We start from the raw sequence: 21662 nt of genomic DNA on the forward strand, positions 1-21662 counted from the left end.
AGATGAGGGGAATCACTGGCCATCTGCTCATGTCCTGTAGTATAGATGAGGGGAATCACTGGCCATCTGCTCATGTCCTGTAGTATAGATGAGGGGAATCACTGGCCATCTGCTCACGTCCTGTAGTGTAGATGAGGGGAATCACTGGCTATCTGCTCACGTCCTGTAGTATAGATGAGGGGAATCACTGGCCATCTGCTCACGTCCTGTAGTATAGATGAGGGGAATCACTGGCCATCTGCTCACGTCCTGTAGTGTAGATGAGGGGAATCACTGGCCATCTGCTCACGTCCTGTAGTGTAGATGAGGGGAATCACTGGCCATCTGCTCACGTCCTGTAGTATAGATGAGGGGAATCACTGGCCATCTGCTCACGTCCTGTAGTATAGATGAGGGGAATCACTGGCCATCTGCTCATGTCCTGTAGTATAGATGAGGGGAATCACTGGCCATCTGCTCATGTCCTGTAGTATAGATGAGGGGAATCACTGGCCATCTGCTCACGTCCTGTAGTATAGATGAGGGGAATCACTGGCCATCTGCTCACGTCCTGTAGTATAGATGAGGGGAATCGCTGGCCCTCTGCTCACGTCCTGTAGTATAGATGAGGGAATCACTGGCCATCTGCTCACGTCCTGTAGTATAGATGAGGGGAATCACTGGCCATCTGCTCACGTCCTGTAGTATAGATGAGGGGAATCACTGGCCATCTGCTCACGTCCTGTAGTATAGATGAGGGGAATCACTAGCGATCTGCTCATGTCCTGTAGTGTAGACATAAGTTCCTGTGCTGTAACCATGGTGACACCTGCTAATCAAAAGCCCGTGGTCTTGTATTTCTCCTTCAACAGTGGTGTTCCTGGAGAATGAGCTGATGTACGGTGTGCCCTTTGACCTGTCTGAGGAGGTTATGCACAAAGACTTTGTCGTACCTATTGGAAAGGCCAAGGTGGAAAGACAAGGTAACTAGCAGCCGCTGGAGAATGTTCATTGTACCCTCCCCTAGAAAAACATTGAGTTTATTGATCATTTCATTGTGAGTGAGAGTTGGGGATTGGTGGTTTGTCGATCAGACAGAAGCATGTCTGTTCTAGGAAATATATTCCCAACTGTATTTTATTTTCTGTTAAGCTGTGTGCACTGAACTGCCATTCATGGATTGTTGCTGACCACGATGTTCAGATGAATTAAATAGTCCAATGTGCACCACAGCAGCCTCAACTCAGACAGCAGTGTAGTGTACGTGTGTAGCTGTTGGTAAAGTCACTCAGGATGGAACTTTCCACTCCTACTGTTTGTGTCACCTATTTACCTCGTCATGTTATTAAACTAAACCAGACAATAGATCTATTTACCTAGTTATGTAATGGTGTTATTAAACTAAACCAGACAATAGATTACCTAGTTATGTAATGGTGTTATTAAACTAAAGAGAGCCATAGGAGAGGCGTGGGAGAGGCGTGGGAGAGGCGTAGGAGAGAAACATGTCTTCTGACAAGCAGTCAATGCACAACAATTCTTAATCCAATTGCGGGGAAACACATTTGAAGTAGTTTTGTCCCTTGTTGAAAAGAGGGGATCCCGGTTTTCCATCGCTACAACGTTTGTTTCTACTCCTTCAGTTGCCTGTGTGGCATCGTTTTACAACCAGCGCTGCAAGCATGGTTTAGGAGTGGCTGTGTACCAGGCCTCTTAAAGGGGCAATGGCGTCTTAAAAGGGCAATGACATACTTTGTAATAGAAACTAATAATAATCAGGATGTTGGGGTAAATGGAGATGGATACACCCCATTCTTCAGCCATGGACTTTCTATGTCACTATGCTGTTTGTTGGGCGACAGGTGATAATGCTTATTGCTAATAGCACATCTGATAATATAGACAACAAAGCTATATGCATGGTCTGATTATGTACAAATTTAATTTGAGACTGAAGTTTCAGTTATGGGATTTTTATTTACCCCTTGAAACCTCAATAACCCAATCGCTCACAAATTAACTTAATGTCACAAATAATTAATTCAAGGTTTTATTTACTAGAATAAGTTGTAATATCAGGTAGTTAACGGATACAATGCAGTTTGAGGTGAATCTCCAAAGTTGGAATATGAATGGCTTCCGTACTCAACTCAAATACAAAAACACTTTCACAGGACTTTGAGAATTATAGGGTTCGTATTCATTGAAAGAGAAAGTGTGAGAGGGCTACATTGACAGCTGTCACAACTGAATTATAGAGAGCTTCACCAAACAGGAATGGACAATGGGCTAGGCTGTCAGTTAGCATCCATTGTGGACAATGAGCTAGGCTGTCAGTTAGCATCTGTTGTGGACAATGGGCTAGGCTGTCAGTTAGCATCCGTTGTGGACAATGGGCTAGGCTGTCAGTTAGCATCTGTTGTGGACAATGGGCTAGGCTGTCAGTTCGCATCCGTTGTGGACAATGGGCTAGGCTGTCAGTTAGCATCTGTTGTGGACAATGGGCTAGGCTGTCAGTTAGCATCCGTTGTGGACAATGGGCTAGGCTGTCAGTTAGCATCTGTTGTGGACAATGGGCTAGGCTGTCAGTTAGCATCTGTTGTGGACAATGGGCTAGGCTGTCAGTTAGCATCCGTTGTGGACAATGGGCTAGGCTGTCAGTTAGCATCTGTTGTGGACAATGGGCTAGGCTGTCAGTTAGCATCCGTTGTGGACAATGGGCTAGGCTGTCAGTTAGCATCTGTTGTGGACAATGGGCTAGGCTGTCAGTTAGCATCTGTTGTGGACAATGGGCTAGGCTGTCAGTTAGCATCTGTTGTGGACAATGGGCTAGGCTGTCAGTTAGCATCTGTTGTGGACAATGAGCTAGGCTGTCAGCATATGTTGTGGACAATGCCGGGACAGTATTGATCATGGGCTTGTAAATTATACCTGCCATCCCACTATTACTCAATGACGTCCACTACTTTACAGACGCACACACACAATGCCCCTTTCAGAGGAATTTAAGTATGCTATGGGTCATTTACTGGTATGCTGATGTTGCCTGCCCGGTTAGCTCCCGCTAGGATAGGATGAAGTCAAGGCCTGTTGTCCTCTTCTCTTGACAGTCGTGCTGAGGCCAAAAAATAGCTCACAGCTAAAGGAGAGAGACCAGCTCCGCTCTGGCCTCAGTCCAGGAAAGTAATGTCTACTAGTTTTTTTCCCCAGACGTTTCTCTGATCCCACCCGGGATGTATTGTGAACTCAGTCCGTTGGTCTTGAATGAGCAACAGTGCTCTCCGCAGATTCTCTGGGATGATTGATTCTGTCTGAGTAGGATAGGATTTCGTCGGTAGGTGTTTGTTTTCCAAGGAGATGGAATTATTCAGTTCAACTTGGTGTGGGCGCATCTCAAAGAAACTTGATCCCCGCGTCTGTTAGAGAATCCTGTAATTTATAGTGATCCTCACAGAGGGCGGACTCTGATTGGAGGAACCCCACACATTTATGTTCAGAAGTGTTCGCAGAATGTTTCTACTGTACAGAAAACTGTTTGTCTCTAGGATGAAATGCGTAGCCTGCAGGTACCAAACAGTAAATCCTCATTCTACCCCTTTTAATGACATAACAACCAGGAGAAAATGGTCACGTTATGCCAACATGTCCTCCAGTTTAATATATTGTTCATAAGGGTCACTGGGCTGTATTGGTGCCATTTCTTATGTTAAAAAGAGTAAAGGTCCAAGGTCTCTTCCCCTGCAATACGCTACCCTGGTTACCGCCCTTCCCCTGCAATACGCTACCCTAGTTACCGCCCTTCCCCTGCAATACGCTACCCTGGTTACCGCCCTTCCCCTGCAATACGCTACCCTGGTTACCGCCCTTCCCCTGCAATACGCTACCCTGGTTACCGCCCTTCCCCTGCAATACGCTACCCTGGTTACCGCCCTTCCCCTGCAATACGCTACCCTGGTTACCGCCCTTCCCTGCAATACGCTACCCTGGTTACCGCTCTTCCCTGCAATACGCTACCCTGGTTACCGCTCTTCCACTGTAATACGCTACCCTGGTTACCGCTCTTCCCCTGCAATACGCTACCCTGGTTACTGCGCTTCCCTGCAATATGCTACCCTGGTTACCGCTCTTCCCTGCAATATGCTACCCTGGTTACCGCCTTCCCCTGCAATACGCTACCCTGGTTACCGCTCTTCCCCTGCAATACGCTACCCTGGTTACTGCCTTCCCCTGCAATACGCTACCCTGGTTACCGCCCTTCCCTGCAATACGCTGCCCTGGTTACCGCCCTTCCCCTGCAATACGCTACCCTGGTTACCGCCCTTCCCCTGCAATACGCTACCCTGGTTACCGCCCTTCCCCTGCAATACGCTACCCTGGTTACTGCTCTTCCCCTACAATACGCTACCCTGGTTCAAATCAAATCAAATCAAATTGTATTTGTCACATACACATGGTTAGCAGATGTTAATGCGAGTGTAGCGAAATGCTTGTGCTTCTAGTTCCGACAATGCAGTGATAACCAACAAGTAATCTAACTAACAATTCCAAAACTACTGTCTTATACACAGTGTAAGGGGATAAGGAATATGTACATAAGGATATATGAATGAGTGATGGTACAGAGCAGCATACAGTAGATGGTATCGAGTACAGTATGTACATATGAGATGAGTGTGTAGACAAAGTAAACAAAGTGGCATAGTTAAAGTGGCTAGTGATACATGTATTACATAAGGATGCAGTCGATGATGTAGAGTACAGTATATACATATGCATATGAGATGAATAATGTAGGGTAAGTAACATTATATAAGGTAGCATTGTTTAAAGTGGCTAGTGATATATTTACATCATTTCCCATTATTAAAATGGCTGGAGTTGGGTCAGTGTCAATGACAGTGTGTTGGCAGCAGCCACTCAATGTTAGTGGTGGCTGTTTAACAGTCTGATGGCTTTGAGATAGAAGCTGTTTTTCAGTCTCTCGGTCCCAGCTTTGATGCACCTGTACTGACCTCGCCTTCTGGATGATAGCGGGGTGAAAAGGCAGTGGCTCGGGTGGTTGATGTCCTTGATGATCTTTATGGCCTTCCTGTAACATCGGGTGGTGTAGGTGTCCTGGAGGGCAGGTAGTTTGTCTCCGGTGATGCGTTGTGCAGTCCTCACTACCCTGTGGAGAGCCTTACGGTTGAGGGCGGAGCAGTTGCCGTACCAGGCGGTGATACAGCCCACCAGGATGCTCTCGATTGTGCATCTGTAGAAGTTTGTGAGTGCTTTTGGTGACAAGCCGAATTTCTTCAGCCTCCTGAGGTTGAATAGGCGCTGCTGCGCCTTCTTCACGACGCTGTCAGTGTGAGTGGACCAATTCAGTTTGTCTGTGATGTGTATGCCGAGGAACTTAAAACTAGCTACCCTTTCCACTACTGTTCCATCGATGTGGATAGGGGGTGTTCCCTCTGCTGTTTCCTGAAGTCCACAATCATCTCCTTAGTTTTGTTGACGTTGAGTGTGAGGTTATTTTCCTGACACCACACTCCGAGGGCCCTCACCTCCTCCCTGTAGGCCGTCTCGTCGTTGTTGGTAATCAAGCCTACCACTGTTGTGTCGTCCGCAAACTTGATGATTGAGTTGGAGGCGTGCGTGGCCACGCAGTCGTGGGTGAACAGGGAGTACAGGAGAGGGCTCAGAACGCACCCTTGTGGGGCCCCGTGTTGAGGATCAGCGGGGAGGAGATGTTGTTGCCTACCCTTACCACCTGGGGCGGCCCGTCAGGAAGTCCAGTACCCAGTTGCACAGGGCGGGGTCGAGACCCAGGGTCTCGAGCTTGATGACGAGCTTGGAGGGTACTATGGTGTTGAATGCCGAGCTGTAGTCGATGAACAGGATTCTCACATAGGTATTCCTCTTGTCCAGGTGGGTTAGGGCAGTGTGCAGTGTGGTTGAGATTGCATCGTCTGTGGACCTATTTGTGCGGTAAGCAAATTGGAGTGGGTCTAGGGTGTCAGGTAGGGTGGAGGTGATATGGTCCTTGACTAGTCTCTCAAAGCACTTCATGATGACGGAAGTGAGTGCTACGGGGCGGTAGTCGTTTAGCTCAGTTACCTTAGCTTTCTTGGGAACAGGAACAATGGTGGCCCTCTTGAAGCATGTGGAACAGCAGACTGGTATAGGGATTGATTGAATATGTCCGTAAACACACCGGCCAGCTGGTCTGCGCATGCTCTGAGGGCGCGGCTGGGGATGCCGTCTGGGCCTGCAGCCTTGCGAGGGTTAACACGTTTAAATGTCTTGCTCACCTCGGCTGCAGTGAAGGAGAGACTGCATGTTTTCGTTGCAGGCCGTGTCAGTGGCACTGTATTGTCCTCAAAGAGGGCAAAAAGTTATTTAGTCTGCCTGGGAGCAAGACATCCTGGTCCGTGACGGGGCTGGGTTTCTTCTTGTAGTCCGTGATTGACTGTAGACCCTGCCACATGCCTCTTGTGTCTAAGCCATTGAATTGAGATTCCACTTTGTCTCTGTACTGACGCTTAGCTTGTTTAATAGCCTTGCGGAGGGAATAGCTGCATTGTTTATATTCGGACATGTTACCAGACACCTTGCCCTGATTAAAAGCAGTGGTTCGCGCTTTCAGTTTCACGCGAATGCTGCCATCAATCCACGGTTTCTGGTTTGGGAATGTTTTTATCGTTGCTATGGGAACGACAACTTCGACGCACGTTCTAATGAACTCGCACACCGAATTAGCGTATTCGTCAATATTTCCATCTGACGCAATACGAAACATGTCCCAGTCCACGTGATGGAAGCAGTCTTGGAGTGTAGAGTCAGCTTGGTCTGACCAGCGTTGGACAGACCTCAGCGTGGGAGCCTCTTGTTTTAATTTCTGCCTGTAGGCAGGGATCAGCAAAATGGAGTCGTGGTCAGCTTTCCCGAAAGGGGGGCAGGTATTCCCCTGCAATACGCTACCCTGGTTACCGCTCTTCCCCTGCAATACGCTACCCTGGTTACCGCTCTTCCCCTGCAATACGCTGCCCTGGTTACTGCTCTTCCCCTGCAATACGCTACCCTGGTTACTGCTCTTCCCCTGCAATACGCTACCCTGGTTACCGCTCTTCCCCTGCAATACGCTACCCTGGTTACCGCTCTTCCCCTGCAATATGCTACCCTGGTTACCGCTCTTCCCCTGCAATACGCTACCCTGGTTACTGCTCTTCCCCTGCAATACGCTACCCTGGTTACCGCTCTTCCCCTGCAATACGCTACCCTGGTTACCGCTCTTCCCCTGCAATACGCTACCCTGGTTACCGCTCTTCCCCTGCAATACGCTACCCTGGTTACCTCCCTTCCCCTGCAATACGCTGCCCTGGTTACCGCTCTTCCCCTGCAATACGCTACCCTGGTTACCGCTCTTCCCCTGCAATACGCTACCCTGGTTACTGCTCTTCCCCTGCAATACGCTACCCTGGTTACTGCTCTTCCCCTGCAATACGCTACCCTGGTTACTGCTCTTCCCCTGCAATACGTTACCCTGGTCACTGCTCTTCCCCTGCAATACGTTACCCTGGTTACTGCTCTTCCCCTGCAATACGTTACCCTGGTTACTGCTCTTCCCCTGCAATACGCTACCCTGGTTACTGCTCTTCCCCTGCAATACGCTACCCTGGTTACCGCTCTTCCCCTGCAATACGCTACCCTGGTTACCGCTCTTCCCCTGCAATACGCTACCCTGGTTACCGCTCTTCCCCTGCAATACGCTACCCTGGTTACCGCTCTTCCCCTGCAATACGCTACCCTGGTTACCGCTCTTCCCCTGCAATACGCTACCCTGGTTACCGCTCTTCCCCTGCAATACGCTACCCTGGTTACCGCACTTCCCCTGCAATACGCTACCCTGGTTACCGCACTTCCCCTGCAATACGCTACCCTGGTTACTGCTCTTCCCCTGCAATACGCTACCCTGGTTACTGCTCTTCCCCTGCAATACGTTACCCTGGTTACCACTCTTCCCCTGCAATACGCTACCCTGGTTACCGCCCTTCCCCTGCAATACGCTACCCTGGTTACTGCTCTTCCTTGGCTATTTGAAAGCCTGGCTGGTCATTCCCAGTAAAACATGCAGATCACAAGGCGGTCTGCTGATTTGCAGAAGGCATCTGTTTTTTCGGTCTCCTTACCCCCTCCTCCTCCTGACCCCCTTCTCCTCCTGACCCCCTTCCCCTCCTGGCCCCCTCCACCGGGCCACTCAGGTAAAAAAAAAAAAAGCAGGCAGTTTATTTGTTCTTTTGATGGCTTGAAGGGGTCAATAACAGAACTGGAACTCTTGGCCTGGAATGTGCCACTTAGTTGTGGGTGGTGGAAAACAGAAAACTCCTAAGGGTGCCTAAGTTCAGTCGTAGGCTCTTGTTACAACACAGATATACAAAACATTGTACACTACCCAACCATTTCTGTCTGTTTACTCCAGGAACCCATATCACTCTCGTGTCACATTCCCGGTGTGTGGGTTTCTGTCTGGATGCAGCTACTGTCCTGGCTAAGGAGGGGGTTGAATGTGAGGTGAGTGTCCTATTTATGGGGTCAACAATTAGATTTGTACTTGTTTTTATATAAACTGAACTTACAATGTCTATTTTTATTTTTATTTCACCTTTATTTAACCAGGTAGGCTAGTTGAGAACAAGTTCTCATTTACAACTGCGACCTGGCCAAGATAAAGCACAGCAGTGGGAACAGACAACACAGAGTTACACATGGAGTAAACAATTAACAAGTCAATAACACAGTAGAAAAAAGGGGGAGTCTATATACAATGTGTGCAAAAGGCATGAGGTAGGCGAATAATTACCGTATTGCAGATAAACACTGGAGTGATAAATGATCAGATGGTTATGTACAGGTAGAGATATTGGTGTGCAAAAGAGCAGAAAAGTAAATAAATTATAACAGTATGGGGATGAGGGTATGTACATTGGGTGGGCTATTTACAGATGGACTATGTACAGCTGCAGCGATCGGTTAGCTGCTCAGATAGCAGATGTTTGAAGTTGGTGAGGGAGATAAGTCTCCAACTTCAATGATTTTTGCAATTCGTTCCAGTCACAGGCAGCAGAGAACTGGAACGAAAGGCGGCCAAATGAGGTGTTGGCTTTAGGGATGATCAGTGAGATACACCTGCTGGAGCGCGTGCTAAGGGTGGGTGTTGTTATGGTGACCAGTGAACTGAGATAAGGCGGAGCTTTACCTAGCATGGACTTGTAGATGACCTGGAGCGCGTGCTAAGGGTGGGTGTTGTTATGGTGACCAGTGAACTGAGATAAGGCGGAGCTTTACCGAGCATGGACTTGTAGATGACCTGGAGCGCGTGCTACGGATGGGTGTTGCCATCGTGACCAGTGAACTGAGATAAGCCGGAGCTTTTACCTAGCATGGACTTGTAGATGACCTGGAGCGCGTGCTAAGGGTGGGTGTTGTTATGGTGACCAGTGAACTGAGATAAGGCGGAGCTTTACCTAGCATGGACTTGTAGATGACCTGGAGCGCGTGCTAAGGGTGGGTGTTGTTATGGTGACCAGTGAACTGAGATAAGCCGGAGCTTTACCTAGCATGGACTTGTAGATGACCTGGAGCGCGTGCTAAGGGTGGGTGTTGTTATGGTGACCAGTGAACTGAGATAAGCCGGAGCTTTACCTAGCATGGACTTGTAGATGACCTGGAGCGCGTGCTAAGGGTGGGTGTTGTTATGGTGACCAGTGAACTGAGATAAGCCGGAGCTTTTACCTAGCATGGACTTGTAGATGACCTGGAGCGCGTGCTAAGGGTGGGTGTTGTCATGGTGACCAGTGAACTGAGATAAGCCGGAGCTTTACCTAGCATGGACTTGTAGATGACCTGGAGCGCGTGCTAAGGGTGGGTGTTGTTATGGTGACCAGTGAACTGAGATAAGGCGGAGCTTTTACCGAGCATGGACTTGTTGTTGAAGGAATTCTAAATTCCTCTGTTTTTAATTCCCAATCAAAATTAAACACTCTGTCAATGCATTAAGGGTTTGTAAAGACCCTATATTTTATAAGAATGGACAGAGCCCCGGTCTTAAGTCAGGTAACAGCCTTTAATTCAAGAGAGTACTGGGTTCATACACATTTTACCACAGGTTATAAACTGAAAATGACGTCAGCGTTTTCTAAATGTTCCGTCTCGTCTTGACACTGGTAGAAAGGCTCTATAGATCTCAAGCCTTCCCTCCTCGCCTAGAGCCAAGGTCAGTCAGTGTAGATCAGCATTCTAGACAGTCTGGAGATAGTCCGTCCCTGCCATCTGGAGATGGTTCATTCATTTGTACAAAGGAACAGACCGTCATTGTACTAAACTCCTGACTACATTATATTCAATACTGAGAGCAACAGAGAAAATTCATACATGTACAGTAACATAAGACTTTTAATTCATCCTGATTGAAATATATACATAATTAGTCATTATAGATAAAAATTCCCTTAACACTTGTAGATGACCTGGAGCCAGTGGGTCTGGCGACGAATATGTAGCGAGGGCCAGCCGACTAGAGCATACAGGTCGCAGTGGTGGGTGGTATAAGGTGCTTTGGTAACAAAACGGATGGCACAGTGATAAACTGCATCCAGTTTGCTGAGTAGAGTGTTGGAAGCTATTTTGTAGATTATATCGTCGAGGATCGGTAGGATAGTCAGTTTTACTAGGGTAAGTTTGGCGGCGTGAGTGAAGAAGGCTTTGTTGCAAAATAGAAAGCCAACTCTTGATTTGATTTTAGATTGAAGATGTTCCATATGAGTCTGGAAGGAGAGTTTACAGTCTAGCCAGACACCTAGGTACTTATAGATGTCCACATATTCAAGGTCGGAACCATCCAGGGTGGTGATGCTAGTCGCGGGTGCAGGCAGCGATCGGTTGAAAAGCATGCATTTGGTTTTACTAGCGTTTAAGAGCAGTTGGAGGCCACGGAAGGAGTGTTGTATGGCATTGAAGCTCGTTTGAAGGTTAGATAGCACAGTGTCCAATGACGGGCCGAAAGTATATAGAATGGTGTCGTCTGCGTAGAGGTGGATCAGGGAATCACCCGCAGCAAGAGCAACATCATTGATATATACAGAGAAAAGAGTCGGCCCGAGAATTGAACCCTGTGGCACCCCCAGAGACTGCCAGAGGACCGGACAACATGTCCTCCGATTTGACACGCTGAACTCTGTCTGCAAAGTAGTTGGTGAACCAGGCAAGGCAGTCATTAGAAAAACCGAGGCTACTGAGTCTGCCGATAAGAATACGGTGATTGACAGAGTCGAAAGCCTTGGCCAGGTCAATGAAGACGGCTGCACAGTACTGTCTTTTATCGATGGCGGTTATGATATCGTTTAGTACCATGAGCGTGGCTGAGGTGCACCCGTGACCGGCTCGGAAACCAGATTGCACAGCGGAGAAGGTACGGTGGGATTCGAGATGGTCAGTGACCTGTTTGTTGACTTGGCTTTCGAAGACCTTAGATAGGCAGGGCAGGATGGATATAGGTCTGTAACAGTTTGGGTCCAGTAAGCATTATCACCTGTAGCTCAACTGGTAGATACGAATGGCGCCGGAGTGGGTGGCTGCCGTTTTTATGGGCTACTAACAAATTGTGCTATTTTTATTTTTTGCATTGTTTTAACTTTATTTGTACATACACTTAGGTTAGAGTCATTGAAACTCGTTTTTCAACCACTCCATACATTTCTTGTTAACAAACTATAGTTTTGGCAAGTCAGTTAGGACATCTACTGTGTGCATGACACAAGTCATTTTTCCAACAATTGTTTACAGATTATTTCACTTAAAATTCACTATCACAATTCCAGTGGGTCAGAAGTTTACATACACTAAGTTGACTGTGCCTTTTAAACAGCTTGGAAAATTCCATAAAATTATGTCATGGCTTTAGAAGCTTCTGATAGGCTAATTAACATCATTTGAGTCAATTGGAGGTGTACCTGTGGATGTATTTCAAGGCCTACCTTTAAACAATAGTATGCTAGTATAAACACCATGGGACCACGCAGTCGTCATACCGCTCAGGAAGGAGACGCGTTCTGTCTCCTAGAGATGAACGTACTTTGTTGCGAAAAGTGCAAATCAATCCCAGAACAACAGCAAAGGACCTTGTGAAGATGCTGGAGGAAACGGGTACAAAAGTATCTATATCCACAGTAAAATTTGTCTTATATCGACAACCTGAGCAAGGAAGAAGCCACTGCTCCAAAACCGCCCTAAAAAAGCCAGACTACCGTTTGCAACTGCACATGGGGACAAAGATCGTACTTTTTGCAGAAATGTCCTCTGGTCTGATGAAACAAAAATAGAACTGTTTGGCCATCATTATGTTTGCAGGAAAAGGGGGTAGGCTTGCAAGCCGAAGAACACCATCCCAACCGTGAAGCACGGGGGTGGCAGCATCATGTTGTGGTAGTACTTTTCTTCAGGAGGGACTGGTGCACTTCACAAAATAGATGGTATCATGTACCAGTCAAGGGGTGTGAATACTTTCTGAAGGCTCAGTACCAGTCAAGGGGTGTGAATACCTTCTGAAGGCTCTGTACCAGTCAAGGGGTGTGAATACCTTCTGAAGGCTCAGTATCAGTCAAGGGGTGTGAATACCTTCTGAAGGCTCAGTACCAGTCAAGGGGTGTGAATACCTTCTGAAGGCTCTGTACCAGTCAAGGGGTGTGAATACCTTCTGAAGGCTCTGTACCAGTCAAGGGGTGTGAATACCTTCTGAAGGCTCTGTACCAGTCAAGGGGTGTGAATACTTTCTGAAGGCTCTGTACCAGTCAAGGGGTGTGAATACCTTCTGAAGGCTCAGTACCAGTCAAGGGGTGTGAATACCTTCTGAAGGCTCAGTACCAGTCAAGGGGTGTGAATACCTTCTGAAGGCTCTGTACCAGTCAAGGGGTGTGAATACTTTCTGAAGGCTCTGTACCAGTCAAGGGGTGTGAATACCTGAAGGCTCAGTACCAGTCAAGGGGTGTGAATACTTTCTGAAGGCTCAGTACCAGTCAAGGGGTGTGAATACCTTCTGAAGGCTCAGTACCAGTCAAGGGGTGTGAATACCTTCTGAAGGCTCTGTACCAGTCAAGGGGTGTGAATACTTTCTGAAGGCTCAGTACCAGTCAAGGGGTGTGAATACCTTCTGAAGGCTCTGTACCAGTCAAGGGGTGTGAATACCTTCTGAAGGCTCAGTACCAGTCAAGGGGTGTGAATACCTTCTGAAGGCTCAGTACCAGTCAAGGGGTGTGAATACCTTCTGAAGGCTCTGTACCAGTCAAGGGGTGTGAATACCTTCTGAAGGCTCAGTACCAGTCAAGGGGTGTGAATACCTTCTGAAGGCTCAGTATAGGTAATTGAAATCTTTTTGTGTTTTAAGTTCTGTAGACCATTGATGCATAGCACCTTTAAACAATCCCTGGAATGAGGTTTGAGTCGACGAGTGTTTTTGAAAACGTACAACATTTCTAAAGTATTGTTCTGTGCCCTCATTGGTGGTTAACCTGTTCTGTCTCCTCCTCCTAGGTGGTTAACCTGTTCTGTCTCCTCCTCCTAGGTGGTTAACCTGTTCTGTCTCCTCCTCCTAGGTGGTTAACCTGTTCTGTCTCCTCCTCCTAGGTGGTTAACCTGTTCTGTGCCCTCATTGGTGGTTAACCTGTTCTGTGCCCTCATTGGTGGTTAACCTGTTCTGTCTCCTCCTCCTAGGTGGTTAACCTGTTCTGTCTCCTCCTCCTAGGTGGTTAACCTGTTCTGTCTCCTCCTCCTCGGTGGTTAACCTGTTCTGTCTCCTCCTCCTAGGTGGTTAACCTGTTCTGTCCTCTCCTCCTAGGTGGTTAACCTGTTCTGTCTCCTCCTCCTAGGTGGTTAACCTGTTCTGTCTCCTCCTCCTAGGTGGTTAACCTGTTCTGTCTCCTCCTAGGTGGTTAACCTGTTCTGTCTCCTCCTCCTAGGTGGTTAACCTGTTCTGTCCTCTCCTCCTAGGTGGTTAACCTGTTCTGTCTCCTCCTCCTAGGTGGTTAACCTGTTCTGTCTCCTCCTCCTAGGTGGTTAACCTGTTCTGTCTCCTCCTCCTAGGTGGTTAACCTGTTCTGTCTCCTCCTCCTAGGTGGTTAACCTGTTCTGTCTCCTCCTCCTAGGTGGTTAACCTGTTCTGTCTCCTCCTCCTGGATGTGGACAACCATTCTGTCTCCCAGGTGGTTAACCTGTTCCATCCTCCTCAGGTGGTTAACCTGTTCTGTCTCCTCCTCCTAGGGTGGTTAACCTGTTCATCTCCTCCTCCTAGGTGGTTACAGTGGAGGTTAACCTGGTCTCCTCCTCCTAGGTGGTTAACCTGTTCTGTCTCCCTCCTCCTAGGTGGTTAACCTGTTCTGTCATCTCTGAGATCTCCTAGGTGGTTAACCTGTTCTGTCATCCTCCTCCTAGGTGGTTAACCTGTTCTGTCATCTCCTCCTCCTAGGTGGTTAACCTGTTCTGTCATTGTCCTCAGGTGGTTAACCTGTTCTGTCATCTCCTCCTCTAGGTGGTTAACCTGTTCTGTCCCTCCTCCTAGGTGGAACCTGTTCACTCCTCCTCCTAGGTGGTTAACCTGTTCATCTCCTCCTCCTAGGTGGTTAACCTGTTCTGTCATCTCCTCCTCCCAAACCTGTTCTGTCTCTCCTCCCATAGGTGGTTAACCTGTTCTGTCTCCTGAAGGTGGTTAACCTGTTCTGTCTCTCCTCCTAGGTGGTTAACCTGTTCTGTCTCCTCCTCCTCCTAGGTGGTTAACCTGTTCTGTCTCCTCCTCCTCCTAGGTGGTTAACCTGTTCTGTCTCCTCCTCCTCCTAGGTGTTAACCTGTTCTGTCTCCTCCTCCTCCTAGGTGGTTAACCTGTTCTGTCTCCTCCTCCTAGGTGGTTAACCTGTTCTGTCTCCTCCTCCTCCTAGGTGGTTAACCTGTTCTGTCTCCTCCTCCTCCTAGGTGGTTAACCTGTTCTGTCTCCTCCTCCTCCTAGGTGGTTAACCTGTTCTGTCTCCTCCTCCTCCTAGGTGGTTAACCTGTTCTGTCTCCTCAGGTCCTAGGTGGTTAACCTGTTCTGTCTAGTGTCCTGGGGTTAACCTGTTCTGTCTCCTCCTCCTCCCTGTTCTGTCTCCTCCTCCTCCTAGGTGGTTAACCTGTTCTGTCTCCTCCTCCTCCTGGTTAACCTGTTCTGTCTCCTCCTCCTCCTAGGTGGTTAACCTGTTCTGTCTCCTCCTCCTCCTAGGTGGTTAACCTGTTCTGTCTCCTCCTCCTGGGGGGTTCTGTCCAGGTCCTGTTCTGTCTCCTCCTCCTAGGTGGTTAACCTGTTCTGGTCTCCTCCTAGTGTTCTGTCTCCTCCTCTGGGGGGCAACCTGTTCAGGTCTAGTGTCCTGGTGGTTAACCTGTTCTGTCTCCTCCTAGGGGGTTAACCTGTTCTGTCTCCTGTCCTAGGTGCAGTAACCTGTTCTAGTCCTTGGGGGTTAACCTGTTCAGGTCTCCTGTCCTGGGGGGGCACCTGTTCTGGTCCTAGTGGGGGGTTAACCTGTTCTCTCCTCCTAGTGTTCTGGGGGCAGTGGTTAACCTGTTCTGTCTCCTCCTCCTAGGGGTTAACCTGTTCTGTCTCCCTCCTCTAGTCCTCCTCTAGGGGGGTTAACCTGTTCTGTCCCTCCTCCTAGGTGGTTAACCTGTTCTGTCTCCTCCTCCTAGGTGGTTAACCTGTTCTGTCTCCTCCTCCTAGGTGGTTAACCTGTTCTGTCTCCTCCTCCTAGGTGGTTAACCTGTCTCTCCTCCTCCTAGGTGGTTAACCTGTTCTGTCTCCTCCTCCTAGGTGGTTAACCTGTTCTTCCTCCTACTAGGTGGTTAACCTGTTCTGTCCCCTCCTCCTAGGTGGTTAACCTGTCCTCCTACTAGGTGGTTAACCTGTTCTGTCCCTCCTCCTAGGTGGTTAACCTGTTCTAGTCCTCCTCCTAGGGGCAACCTGTTCTGTCTCCTCCTCCTAGGTGGTTAACCTGTTCTGTCCCCTCCTCCTAGGGGTTAACCTGTTCTGTCTCCCTCCTCCTAGGTGTTAACCTGTTCTGTCTCCTCCTCCTAGGTGGTTAACCTGTTCTGTCTCCTCCTCCTAGGTCCTGGGGGTTAACCTGTTCTGTCTCCTCCTCCTAGGTGGTTAACCTGTTCTGTCTCCTCCTCCTAGGTGGTTAACCTGTTCTGTCTCCTCCTCCTAGGTGGTTAACCTGTTCTGTCTCCTCCTCCTAGGTGGTTAACCTGTTCTGTCTCCTCCTCCTAGGTGGTTAACCTGCGCACCATAAGGCCCCTGGATGTGGACACCATTGAGGCCAGTGTGATGAAAACCGGCCATCTGGTCACAGTGGAGGGGGGCTGGCCCCAGTACGGAGTGGGGGCTGAGATCTGTGCCAGAGTCATGGAGGGTACGTTGAAGTTCTCTTGTCTTGTACATTACAGCTACGTCTTCGTAGTGCGATGTGAAATGTACCGTAGTGGAAGAGGCGAATCGAGAGATTTTACTCTGCCCAAAATCTGTCCACGAAGATAAGCCCATGAAGGGAGGTATTTTTGTATTGAAGTCGATGAGAGTGGAATGTTGTTGTTGTTTTTATTGCTAATTTGCAACCTGAGGCTTATTCGATCTTATAAAAAGTTACAAATGCACTGATATGTGGAAGCACGTGACATTTTGGTAAATTGATAAGGTACAGGTCTAGTGTTGGGGTCTAGTGTGGGGGCAGTACAGGTCTAGTGTTGGGGGCAGTACAGGTCTAGTGTTGGGGGGCAGTACAGGTCTAGTGTTGGGGGCAGTACAGGTCTAGTGTTGGGGGCAGTACAGGTCTAGTGTTGGGGGCAGTACAGGTCTAGTGTTGGGGGCAGGTCTAGTGTTGGGGGCAGGTCTAGTGTTGGGGGCAGTACAGGTCTAGTGTTGGGGGCAGTACAGGTCTAGTGTTGGGGGCAGTACAGGTCTAGTGTTGGGGGCAGTACAGGTCTAGTGTTGGGGGCAGTACAGGTCTAGTGTTGGGGGCAGTACAGGTCTGGTGTTGGGGGCAGTACAGGTCTAGTGTTGGGGGCAGTACAGGTCTGGTGTTGGGGGGGCAGTACAGGTCTAGTGTTGGGGGCAGTACAGGTCTGGTGTTGGGGGCAGTACAGGTCTAGGTGTTGGGGGCAGTACAGGTCTAGTGTTGGGGGCAGTACAGGTCTGGTGTTGGGGGCAGTACAGGTCTGGTGTTGGGGGGCAGTACAGGTCTAGTGTTGGGGGGCAGTACAGGTCTGGTGTTGGGGGGCAGTACAGGTCTAGTGTTGGGGGGCAGTACAGGTCTAGTGTTGGGGGGCAGTACAGGTCTGGTGTTGGGGGCAGTACAGGTCTGGTGTTGGGGGGCAGTACAGGTCTGGTGTTGGGGGCAGTACAGGTCTAGTGTTGGGGGCAGTACAGGTCTGGTGTTGGGGGGCAGTACAGGTCTAGTGTTGGGGGCAGTACAGGTCTGGTGTTGGGGGCAGTACAGGTCTAGTGTTGGGGGCAGTACAGGTCTGGTGTTGGGGGCAGTACAGGTCTGGTGTTGGGGGGCAGTACAGGTCTGGTGTTGGGGGCAGTACAGGTCTAGTGTTGGGGGGGGCAGTACAGGTCTGGTGTTGGGGGCAGTACAGGTCTAGTGTTGGGGGGCAGTACAGGTCTAGTGTTGGGGGCAGTACAGGTCTGGTGTTGGGGGCAGTACAGGTCTAGGTGTTGGGGGGGTCTGGTGTTGGGGGCAGTACAGGTCTAGTGTTGGGGGGCAGTACAGGTCTAGTGTTGGGGGGCAGTACAGGTCTAGTGTTGGGGGGCAGTACAGGTCTAGTGTTGGGGGGCAGTACAGGTCTAGTGTTGGGGGGCAGTACAGGTGGGCAGTACAGGTCTGGTGTTGGGGGCAGGGTCAGTACAGGTCTGGTGTTGGGGGCAGTACAGGTCTGGTGTTGGGGGGGGGGCAGTACAGGTCTGGTTTTGGGGGTGGGGGACAGTACAGGTCTGGTGTTGGGGGGGGGGCAGTACAGGTCTGGTGTTATGGAGGGCGGGAACCTGGTTACTGGGATTTACCGCCTAAAACCAGTCCCCTTTCCCAGGATAAATAACAGCGAGAAACCAGTAAATTATAATAAAGTATTTATATGAACAGCAGGGCGTGAAATGGAACTGTTACATTATATGTGATGTCTAAATCTGGCCTCTCTACGGCCTCTGATGATGAATCATTAATGCTCAGGGTGGGGACTGACGACCCACCTCAGGATGGAAGGACAGACAGCCCACCTCAGTCCTCTGATGAATCATTAATGCTCAGAGTGGGGACTGACGACCCATCTCTACAGCCTCTGATGATGAATCATTAATGCTCAGGGTGGGGGCTGACGACCCATCTCTACAGCCTCTGATGATGAATCATTAATGCTCAGGGTGGGGACTGACGACCCATCTCTACAGCCTCTGATGATGAATCATTAATGCTCAGGGTGGGGACTGATGACCCATCTCAGGATGGAGGGACAGACAGCCCACCTCAGGATGGAGGGACAGACAGCCCACCTCAGTCCTCTGATGATGAATCATTAATGCTCAGGGTGGAGGACTGACAGCCCATCTCAGGATGGAGGGACAGACAGCCCACCTCAGTCCTCTGATGATGAATCATTAATGCTCAGGGTGGAGGACTGACAGCCCATCTCAGGATGGAGGGACAGACAGCCCACCTCAGTCCTCTGATGATGAATCATTAATGCTCAGGGTGGAGGACTGACAGCCCATCTCAGGATGGAGGGACAGACAGCCCACCTCAGTCCTCTGATGATGAATCATTAATGCTCAGGGTGGGGCCTGACGACCCATCTCTAGTTGAGCCTTCTGATGATGAATCTGAATGCTCAGGGTGGGGACTCCCCATCTCTACCTTTGAATGATGAATCCTCCAGGGTGGGGACTGTCTCTCTCTACGGCCTCTGAAATGCTAATTAATGCTCTTGGGGTCCCATCTCAGGAAAAGCTAGACTAGTCCTAGGTTGCTGGACATTATTTTCAGGGTGGAGCGTTTCTTATACCAACAGACTATTGGAAGAGGGATGCACGCTCTTGTTTGCTGAATGTTAAATACAGCAGCCAATAGAACTCCTGGGTAGTTTGAAGGAAGCTAGACTAGAATAGGTTGCTGGACATTATTTCTGTTAGCGTTTCTTATACCAACAGACTATTGGAAGAGGGATGCACGCTCTTGTTTGCTGAATGTTAAATACAGCAGCCAATAGAACTCCTGGGTAGTTTGAAGGAAGCGAGAACGCGGTAGGCTATATCAGTTACTACGCGGTAGGCTATATCAGTTACTACGCGGTAGGCTATATCAGTTACTACGCGGTAGGCTATATCAGTTACTACGCGGTAGGCTATATCAGTTATTACGCGGTAGGCTATATCAGTTACTACGCGGTAGGCTATATCAGTTATTACGCGGTAGGCTATATCAGTTACTACGCGGTAGGCTATATCAGTTATTACGCGGTAGGCTATATCAGTTACTACGCGGTAGGCTATATCAGTTATTACGCGGTAGGCTATATCAGTTATTACGCGGTAGGCTATATCAGTTATTTAGTGTGTTCAGAAAGTATTCAGACCTGGACTTGTTTTAAACATTACAGCCTTTTTTCCCCTCATCAATCTACACACATTACCCCAAAATTACAAAGCAAAAATGTTTTTTTTTTTAATACATTTTTGCAATGTGTTAAAAATAAACTGAAATCACATTCTGTAGATTGATGCGGGAAGAAAATTATTTAATCTATTTTAGAAATAGGCTGTAACGTAGCAAAATGTGGAAAAGGGGAAGGGGTCTAGAACCTTCCAGAGGGACAACCATCTCTGCAGCAGTCCACCAATCAGGCCTTTATGGTAGAGTGGCCAGACGGAAGCCACTCATCAGGAAAAGGCACATGACAGCCCACTTGGAGTTTGCCAAAAGGCACCTATAGGACTCATACCGTGAGAAACAAGATTCTCTGGTCTGATGAAACCAAGATTGAACTCTTTTGCCTGAATGCCAAGCGTCACATCTGGAGGAAACCTGGCTCCATCCCTACAGTGAAGCATGGTGGTGGCAGCATCATGCTGTGGGGATGTTTTTCAGCGGCAGGGACTGGAAACTAGTCAGGATGGAGGCAAAGATGAACGGAGAAAAGTACAGAGTGATCCTTGATGAAAACCTGCTCAGGACCTCAGACCGAGGTGACCATTCACCTTCCAACAGATCAGAAACACACAGCCAAGACCACGCAGGAGTGGCTTCGGGACAAGTCTCTGAATATCCTTGAGTGGCCCAGCCTTGAACCCGATCTAACATCTCTGGAGAGACCTGAAAAATAGCTGTGCAGCGACACTCCCCATCCAACCTGACCGAGCTTGAGAGGATCTGCAGAGAAGAATGTGAGAAACTCCCCAAATACAGTTGTGCCAAGCATCTAGTGTCATACCCAAGAAGACTTGAGGCTGTACTCGCTGCCAAAGGTGCTTCAACAAAGTACTGAGTAAAGGGTCTGAATACTCATGTAAATGTAATTATTTTTTGCAAGCAATTCTACAAACCTGTTTTTGCGTTGTCATTATTGTGTGTAGATTGAGTGGGAAAATAATTTAAATATTTTTGATTAAAGTTGTAACGTAGCAAAACGTGGAAAAAGTGAATCCTTTCTGAATGCACTGTGTGGATGGGTTATGTCATTGCCTTTAAACCGAGTGAACAGAGCTTTATGGGTAGTTTTCCCAGCTCACTCCGGCACGTTGGGCTCAATCTGTATCTGGGAAAACAACCCATGAAGCAACCTGAAGTTGTATTGTGCTAATTGTAGGAATACATACACGGGTGTGTCTTTTTCTGAGAGTTATGACTATTAAAAAAAACACACACACAAAGACGAGTCATTCTCAGGATTTATGTTTAATAATGATCTGTCCTGTTTCCAGGCCCAGCCTTCAACTACCTGGATGCCCCTGCAGTCCGCGTGACTGGTGTCGACATCCCCATGCCCTACGCTAAGATCCTGGAGGACCACAGTGTACCTCAGATCAAAGACATCATCTTCACAGTCAAGAAGGTCTTGAATATGTAAACATACCGAATGTCTCCCTCCGTTACTTGCAGACCAACCTTTATTTACCTTCTCAGTATATACTTACACAATAGTAAGTACTTATCCCCCCCCCCCCATGTCAATTTACCAGTAAATATACGCACATCACTACGGGAACGTAGTTCTTATTCACATCACGTGGCTATGGGAACATGGTCCTTATTCAGATACATTAATACCTACAATGACTTGCTCTTCTGTTTCCTGATTGGATAGGGGACAAATAAGATGATGATGTCAAGTAAACCTCGTCATCTAGTAGTAGTAGTAGTAGTAGTAGGGATCTGTCATTGATCCATTGGTGAAAAGAAACTCTCTCGAAGAAGAAGAAGAAGAATACATTGTGGATTGTAAGGAAGTGTATTTCTTATTGTAACATCAGACTATTTTATTGCTATAAATTGCTCTGTTACAGAAATAAAACTCCCTCCTGCTGTTTTTAATCCCAAGCATAAGCTCTGGATAAGAGTATCGGCTAAATGACTAAAATGATAAAT

General features: G+C 48.4%; 1 protein-coding gene across 1 annotated transcript in view; it reads left to right on the forward strand.

Annotated features, from left to right (window-relative positions):
- The window catches only part of LOC118389433 (pyruvate dehydrogenase E1 component subunit beta, mitochondrial-like), a 33665-nt gene extending 12057 nt beyond the window's left edge, over positions 1-21608 (forward strand). The window contains exons 8-11 of the mRNA XM_052526146.1: positions 852-962; positions 8441-8532; positions 16298-16439; positions 20999-21608. Of these exons, the coding sequence (XP_052382106.1) occupies positions 852-962; positions 8441-8532; positions 16298-16439; positions 20999-21144 (491 nt within the window). The 3' untranslated portion in view covers positions 21145-21608. The remainder of the gene's footprint in view (positions 1-851; positions 963-8440; positions 8533-16297; positions 16440-20998) is intronic.
- Positions 21609-21662: the final 54 nt, after the last annotated feature.

This window comes from Oncorhynchus keta, chromosome 10 (genome assembly GCF_023373465.1).
Source record: "Oncorhynchus keta strain PuntledgeMale-10-30-2019 chromosome 10, Oket_V2, whole genome shotgun sequence".
Lineage (NCBI taxonomy): Eukaryota > Metazoa > Chordata > Actinopteri > Salmoniformes > Salmonidae > Oncorhynchus > Oncorhynchus keta.